Source organism: Mus musculus, chromosome 19 (genome assembly GCF_000001635.26).
Source record: "Mus musculus strain C57BL/6J chromosome 19, GRCm38.p6 C57BL/6J".
Lineage (NCBI taxonomy): Eukaryota > Metazoa > Chordata > Mammalia > Rodentia > Muridae > Mus > Mus musculus.
In genome coordinates, this window is record NC_000085.6 from 6,085,083 (window position 1) to 6,093,425 (window position 8,343).

At 49.9% G+C, this 8,343-nt stretch overlaps 1 protein-coding gene across 1 annotated transcript; it reads left to right on the forward strand.

The window, feature by feature from the left end:
* Positions 1-14: 14 nt before the first annotated feature.
* Positions 15-6,691, forward strand: Cdca5 (cell division cycle associated 5). Its single transcript, NM_026410.3, has 6 exons — positions 15-126; positions 316-407; positions 1,320-1,385; positions 1,470-1,505; positions 4,969-5,442; positions 5,566-6,691. Exons 1-6 carry the CDS (start codon positions 81-83, stop codon positions 5,644-5,646), a joined length of 795 nt encoding a protein of 264 aa, NP_080686.1. The 5' UTR covers positions 15-80; the 3' UTR covers positions 5,647-6,691.
* The last annotated feature ends 1,652 nt before the right edge of the window (positions 6,692-8,343 follow it).

Below are 8,343 nucleotides of genomic sequence, written 5' to 3' on the forward strand. Positions count from 1 at the left end.
GAACGTTTGAAGCAGCAAAGTTCCCGGTTGGCGCGAGCCTGAGTAGGCGACCGCGGCGGAGACTGAGCCCGACCGTACACATGGCGGAGCGGCGAACACGATCAGGAGGGGCTGCCCAGCGGTCTGGTGAGCACGGGAGCAGTGGAGCGGGGTTGTTTGGGGAACAAAACTTGGCTCCCGGTGGAAGACGCCCCAAAGGGGTAGTTGGAAAACGACTTTTGCTTTTCCGAACTCGTCAAGCATCTTGTTTCGTTTGTTTGTCGCCTTTTCTTCGAGCAAAGTTTTGCTCACCATCAAACGTGTTTTCCTTTCCAGGGCCCAGGACTTCACTTACTAAGCCTTCGAAGTCGTCCAAGCGGAAATCTGGCTCAGATCTCCCGAACTCGTTCTCTGAAATCTGGCCGAGGGTGAGTTCCTGGTCCCCCAGGTGTTGGGGTTGGGTTTGTGCGCTGCGTATTCAGATGCTAATTTCTATGCCTAGGTATCCTTAGTCCGGCTAACTAGCACCTCCGGGCTCACTGTTGTTTTTTTTTTTTTAAATCATCTCTGATTGGTTGATAAAGAGCTGATCAGCCTATGGCTGGGCAGGAGAGGACAGAGGAGGCGGGACATCAGCGCCCATTGAGGCGTCCGGAAGAGTCTAGGGAGAGAGAAGTGGGAGAGGGGGAGGCGCGGAGAGAGCAGGTGGTTTCACTCTAAGGTCAAGAGGAGGGAGAGAGCAGTCATGAGGGCACACATGGACCAGATTGAGTCAGAGTAAGACTGAGATTCAGGTAGAGGACCGTGTGACTGGTAGATAGGCAGCCTGAGAGGGTTAGAGTAGCTCAGAACCTGCCCAACATAGTGCCAGCAGCCTTTGAATAACAGCTCTGTGTCCTTTACTCAGGAGGTAGTGGCGTTGGGGGGAAGAAATGCCCTGCAGTTATTTGGGAGCAAGGGAGTCAAAAAACTCCCGCCCAATGCTTCCACAGTTGGTGCCCAACATGGTGCAAGAACTTACAAACTTAGAACCAGGCTTAGAGGCTGAGAAGTCTTGGATAGAAGATAAGGAAAACTTTTCTCAGCAACACCCCCAAAGTACTTTTTTTTTTTTTCCTCGAGACAACGTTTCTCTGTATAGCCCTGGCTGTCCTGGAACTCACTTACTTAGTAGACCTGGCCGGCTTCGAACTCAAAGATCCACCTTCCTCTGCCTCCCAAGTGCTGGGATTAAAGGCGTGCACCACCACTGCCCGGCTCCCAAAGTACTTTTACACTGACCTAGAGGGCTTTGAACTATTGTAAAGCTCATGGATAATACTTTCTTTTACCCCCCCCAGACAACTCCAGCGGTCCCAGTCAGAAAGGCCATCGTCTTGAAGAAGATCGTAGCTCATGCAGTAGAGGTGAGGGGCTGAGAGAAGGCTTTGGGAGTGAGATGTCAAAACTGGGCTTAGCTATTGATTGATCAGTTGATGTCATCCCTACAGGTCCCAGATGTCCACACGGTTCGAAGAAGTCCTAGGGTGAGTTCAGTTCTGTTTATTTCTGTTTATTTGTGTAGGATTTACCCTTAGAGGGTAGGCATACACTTCTACCCAGGCAACTGCTTCATGGCTTGTCAGTTTAGGTCTCAGTGTATAACACTGTTTCCTGAACTGGAAGTTACGGTAGACCAGACTGGCCTCAAATTCATAGAGATCCACCTGCACCAGTCTCTGCAGATAGATTCAAATCTTAGAGATGGGCATGCTACCAGGACTGACTGTAGTTACCAGTCTTGTTTCCTGCCTATGGGTGTCATTCATTTCTTTTTTTTTTTGGGTTTTTTTGTTTTGTTTTGTTTTGTTCCCCAGAGCTGAAAACCACTGAGCTAAATCCCCAACCCCAACCCCTCATTTCTAGTTCTTTATGCTCTGAACATTCTCACTATTTTTCTTAAAAAGTTATGGTTTAACCACTGGGCTTCTGTAGACTGTTTTGCCACTGTTTTGTTGTGATGTTGTGATGGCGCACGCCTTTAGTCGCAAGATTTGGGAGGCAGAGGCAGGCGGATCTCGGAGTTTTAGGCCAGCCTGGTCCACAGAGTGATAAGGTTGTTTTGCTGAGTGTTTATTTATGTTTTGTTTGTTTGTTTGTTTGTTTTATGGTTATAGAATGAGTTATGTGTAGGGGCTGGAAAGATGGTTCTGGGTAAAAGCAGTTTTCAGATTCCATCAGATGGACCCTACACACCTACAGCTTCAGTTTGAGAGTATCCAACGCCCTCTTCCGGACACATGCATACGCAGTGTAAAAGGTGCTGGGTGCTGGTGCACACCTTTAATTCCAGCACTCAGAAGGCAGAGGCAAGTGGATCTCTTTTGACTTATAGGCTAGCTTGGTCTACAGAGTGAGTTCCAAGACAGCCAGGGTTACCTGTGGCCAAGCCTGGCCCTGAATTTAGTATGTGCGTAAAGCTGGTTTTGAATTCCTGATTTTTCAATCTCCCAAGTGTACCCAGTGGTGCTTTGCTCTCTGACCAGGGTTGTGTTGCTGGCTGGCTTTGGTACTCTTCCTGCCTGGTATTTCTCAGTGTCCTGGGAATTGCAGACGTGAGGCAAATTGCCAGTTTGATTTGTTATTCTGATGTGTGTGGTGCTGGAGATCTATCCCAGGGCAGTACTAAGCAGGTACCCTGCTGTTGAGATAATCCCAGCCATCTTGTGATGGTGGAGGTGGGTTTTCAAGTCCTAGAACTTGCTTTGAAGACCAGGCAGGCCTCAAACTCACCGAGATTCAACCCCCACCCTAGTGCTAGGGTTAAAGGCATGCACTACCCCACCTAGCTTCCCAACCAGCTTTTAACCAAAGTACTGACATAATAAAGCCGAAGTATTGTAGAAAGGTTTCTCTGTGAATGACGTCATTGGAGTCCTAGGACCAATGAGGAGAGTTAAGATGGTGAAGGCCCAACTAAGATGGTGGTGGCCCCGGTGTGGTGGCGCACGCCTAAAATCCCAGCACTCGGGAGGCAGAGGCAGGCGGATTTCTGAGTTCAAGGCCAGCCTGGTCTACAAAGTGAGCTCCGGGACAGCCAGGGCTATACAGAGAAACCCTGTCTCGAAAAAACAACAACAACAAAACAACAACAACAAAAAAAAGAACACAGTGAGGAACACTCGGGGTCAGAAGACAGAATCAGCTGGGTGGTGGCAGTGGTGGTGCACACCTTTATTCCTGCACTTGGGGGGCAGAGGCAGAAGGATCTCTGAGTTGCAGGCCAGCCAGGGCTGCAGAACAAAATTCTCCAGAGCTTATGGCCAGGAAATCTCTGATGACTTCCTTGTATTAGAGCACAGTGCCCCTCCCTGAGTTTGTCCTTTGACGAGTTTACTAGGTCTTCAGCTCTTGAAAAGTAGTTGCCATGTTTCACGTCCACTCTGAGCCTGCAGTGTGCAGGGCTCTGCTGGACGTGTGGGCTTTGACAGTGATCAGGCGGTGTCCTGACCCTCAGCTCACCTGTCTGGATGGGTGAATGACGTAACAGACCAACTGCAGACAGCTAGAGTGTGGTCCTAGGTAAAAGACAGCGTTGGGATGGTAGGGTTGCAGAGGGGCTGGGCTGCGCTGGGCTGGGCTGGATCTCAGGTATGGAGAGCCTCCCTGGGGAGGAGCTGTGTGACCTGAGTGGGGTGTGAAGAACCAGTACCTTAGCCTCAAGTGCATATGTCAGGTTAAGCTTTTGCTCTTGACAGCTGTGCCATGGCTCCACTGGCCGTGGGTCAAAGCCCTTCTGATGGCCGTGTACATGGAGGTGGTAGTGTGGTGGACTGTAATACACAGGGCGGTAGCTCTGTTCTAGCTTCGCCTGCAGTCTCTGGATCATCACTTCCTGACCTCAGCCACTCTGGCCCATTTTGTTCCTTGACCCTGACTGAAACACCTGTCTTCAAGGCTTTTGTATTGGCTCACCCCCCGCTCCGCCCCGCCCAACCCAGAACGCAGTTACTCTAGATGTCCACACAGCTCAGCTCCACGCCTTCACACCACAGCTCGTGTCTCCTCCTCAGTGAGACTACAATCCCAACCTGCCCCAAGTTTTGTTCTACAGCCAGCAACTCCGAGCCTTCTGCCTCTGCCCCCCACGTACAGGGATAAAGGTGTGCGCCACCACTGCCACCACCCAGCGGATTCTGCCCTCTGACCCCAGTGCTCCTTGCTGTGTTCCTTTTTAAAAAAAAATAATTTCTTTTTAAAGATTTATTTATGTGAGTTAGCTGTCTTCAGACACACCAGAAGAGGGCATCAGATGGTTGTGAGCCACCATGTGGTTGCTGGGATTTGAACTCTGGACCTCTGGAAGAGCAGTCAGTGCTCTTAACTGCTGAGCCACGTCTTCAGTCCCCTCATTATGTTCTTGTCGCTACAACGGGAGGGAGCACTGAAGTGCCACTAGGTGGCTTTTTGTTTCCCTTGATGTATTTGCAGTACCCAAAACAGTCCCTGGTATAGGACAGGTCACCAATAGATACTTGGCCAAATGAACAGTTTTGAAAAATCTCTAGCAGTTACATAGCAGATGGCCCATAAAGGGTGAGCCTGGATACAGGCAAAGTAATTAGGAGGCTATCAAGCCAGTTTAGACCTGCTGAGATTTTACATCAGCTAACAGGTGGTAGCTATATACCAGACACATCTGGTGGTAGCAGCAGCAGATATAATCATCACAAGTGTAACTCCTCTCTCTCTTCCTGACAGTGGGCATGGGATGCAGGGCTCGTGCATTGTGGGCCTGTGTTCAATGGCTGCGCTTGTTGCTTAAAATCTATCATGGCCTGGGGATGGAGCTGCACTCACAGCACAGTGTTTGCTGAACTTGGACAAGGTCCTGCACTCCAGCCCTACAACATGAAGTACAAAGCAACAGTAGAAACTCCGTGTGTCCTGTAGGCAGTCTTTCCATCCTGAACCCCTCGCTCACGAGACTTCTCTCCTGTCCTGATACAGATCTCTTTTATTTTGGAAAAAGAGAACAACCCTCCGCTCAAGGTACCCACGAAAGAAGACCTCTTCAAGACTTGTAGTGTCCCTGGTACTCCCTCCAGCACCCCCGTGCTGTACACTCAGAATGTTGAGCCTGACTCTGGAGAAGCAGAGCTGGACAGCAGAGACCTGGAAATGTCTCAGAAAGTCAGGCGGTCGTACAGTCGGCTACAGAGCCTTGGTTGTGCCTCAACCTCCACCCCTGGCCGCCGATCCTTCTTTGGCTTTGAGGGACCTGACGACTTGCCTGGAGTCTCACCTGTCGTGTGTTCAAAGTTAATCGAGACCCCAAAGGTACCTGCAAAGGACTTGGTTCCGGCTAGAACGAAGGACTTGGTTCCAGATAGTACGAAGGACTTGGTTCCGGCTAGAACGCTCCCTGGAATCTCTCCCCCAGTTGTGAAAGAGAAACGAAAGAAGAAGGTTCCTGAAATCCTGGTGAGTGGGGCCAGACTTCTCTGACTCTTGGTGGGAAGGCAATGTCTGAGGTGTGGGTCTAGTGCTCTGGCCAACATGGCTGCTCTTCCCTCCCACTCATGTGCCCTCATTTCTTTCCACCAGAAATCAGAGCTGGATAAGTGGGCTGTGGCCATGAATGCTGAATTTGAAGCTGCCGAGCAGTTTGAGCTTCTGATTGAATGAGATGAACTGGGATGCCCGTCATTAAGTGGGGTGACCTGGCTGGCTCTCCCCTCTTCCTGTACATATTGCCTTTTGAGTAGAGCAGGATATGTGGGGTCCCTTTCACTAGCCTTGTTACCCAGAAAGGTATTGCTGGCCTCTTGTTATATTGTGTCTCCTTGCCCTGGACTGTCTACCTCTACAGCGTTGGGGATGAGAATCCACTGCTCTGAACCGGAACTGTCAGAAACAGGGTTAGCCATGGGCTGTCTCTGCTGTTGCATTCAGCCACCAACCAGCAGAGAGGTTTTGTGTTCTGCTTTGGTTCTGTAGAGTTGAGAGATCTCAAAGACCAGGGAGACAGTTAAATGCTTGAGGGAGGATTTTTACATTGAGTCTCTGGAGTCCAGGATATGAACGGGAGGAAGCATAATTGGTTTTTAACACAGTGACTTATGTAGGAACTGGTCCGTGTCTGTGCTCTGCTGTTGACATTGGTGAACGGGGTGCTGCTGCTTACAGCAAAGTGGGTACACTTGATAGCGTGGGCCTCGGATGCACCAGTGTAAGCTTTATAGTCTCTGCTTTGACCTCTTTCCTCGCCCACATCTGTTTCTTTGAATACAAGCTGTGTGGCCTCAGCCCTAGACACCATGTCACCTCATCTCTCACCTACTAGACAGCTTTTGCTGTGAGCTTAAAACTATTGCTCTCATGTGAGACCAACCATTCCTGGGGGTTGCTGGGAACAAAAGTGGATGTATCATGGCTTCTAAGGTTCCTTCCTGCCTGCCACCTCTCAATCATGGTAAAAGCTGTGGTTTAAAGGCCATTGGCCTTCCAACCTTTACAGTTCACGAGAGCAGAAGCTGTGGGGAATGAGAGCTCAGGTAAGCTCCTGCTCCACCAGGGTGGCTTAGTGGATCACTCCTGCAGGCTCAGTCCTCACCCGTTCCTGAATCATGCTGAATTGCTACCATCACTGCAGACCTACCTGCCTGTGAGGAACTAGTGTGCAGCCTAAGGGCAAGGTGGCTTGATCTCAAATAAACTGTGTAGAAGTTTCTACGTTTGCAGACTGCTTTTTATTTGGTTGAAGGCAGAGCCACTGCTGGGAGGCCAGCCCCAGACACCATGTGTCCGGGCTGTATCACCTGTACAAGCTGCCGGCATGGACTCCTTCCAGTGGCCCTGGTCCTACACTCTTCCAGCTAGGGCTTCCTGGAGTGAAGGTCCAAGTCCTGTCTCAGGAGGGAAGAACTTGGATCTGAGTAAGGCTGCTAAGTACTCATTCCCAGGGGAGGTATATGGAATCAACTATAGCTAGCCCTGTTTCCCTTTTCCTCAGGCTCCATCCAATGGAGGAGCCTGTGGCCCGGGTATAATCACCTCTCCTGGATGGTACCCAGCAGCTAGGTTATGGCACCCCTGAGAAGCTGACCAAAGATGGATTTCCTGGGTGTGTTGTGTAGATGTGAGTGTCTAGCTCATGTGGTGAAACCTAGGACAAGGTTTTCTCCAGTGCTCTTGCTGAACCTAGAGTACTCGTCTCAGCAGACTGGCTCTCTCCCCTTCCCCAGGTCTAGGGTGACAGATACATGCTACCACGTCTGGCTTCTGTTTGTGCTGGGGGTCTGAACTCCAGCCCTCGTGCGTGCATAGGAGGCACTTTATTCACTGAGTCCTCTCTGTGCCTACCATCATGGTGCATGCTCAAAGTACATATGCATTACCATAATTTAAAAATGACACTGGCCAGCCGTGGTGGCACACCTTTAATCCTAGCACTAGGGAGGCAGGGGCAAGAGGATCTCTGGGTCCCAGGACAGCTTGCCATAGTTCCTGGCTGGGCAGAGCTATAGGGAAACCCTGTCTTATAAAACAAAACACACAGGCTGTGGTAGTGCATGCCTTTAATCCTGGCACTTGAGAGGTAGAGGCAGGCGGATTTCTGAGTTCAAGGCTACACAGAGAAATTCTGGCTTGGAAAAGCAACAGCTGGACACTGATTGGAACTTGGACCTGTAAGGACCTGGCATGGTTCCTCTTCAGTGTAAGTTTAGTGCTCTTGAGAGATCAGGCAGCCCATTCACAGGTGCCATTATGACGATACTGAAAGAAGGGAGACACACACATAAACCTTTGAAAGGGGGGGGGGGGGCCTGAAGAGATGGCTCAGCGGTTAAGAGCACTGACTTCTAGAGGTCTTGAGTTCAATTCCCAGCAACCACACTGTGGCTCACAGCCATCTATCTGTAGTGGGATTTGATGCCCTCTTCTGGTGTGTCTGAAGACAGCAACAGTGTACTCGTATATATAAAATAAATTTGTTTTGTTTTTCGAGACATCTTTACATGGAGGTTTTTTTGTTTTTGTTTTGTTTTTCAAAAACCTGGAGGGTTTCTCTGTGTAGCCCTGGCTGTCCTGGAACTCACTCTGTAGACCAGGCTGGCCTCGAACTCAGAAATCCGCCTGCCTCTGCCTCCCCAGTGCTGGGATTAAAGGCGTGTGCCACCATGCCTGGCTTCTGTATTTCATCTGGTGATTTTTACCAAAGCTTCAGGTGAGCAGAATTTTGTCAGGTATCTCCCTTCAAAAAAGCAAAAACAAAAAAACAAAACGAAAAAAACCAACCATCCAAAAAAACCTGCAATGGCTGGGAGAGGGGAGAGGAGGTGATAATATTTAAAGGAGCACTCCTGTTGTGTGAGTTGGGAA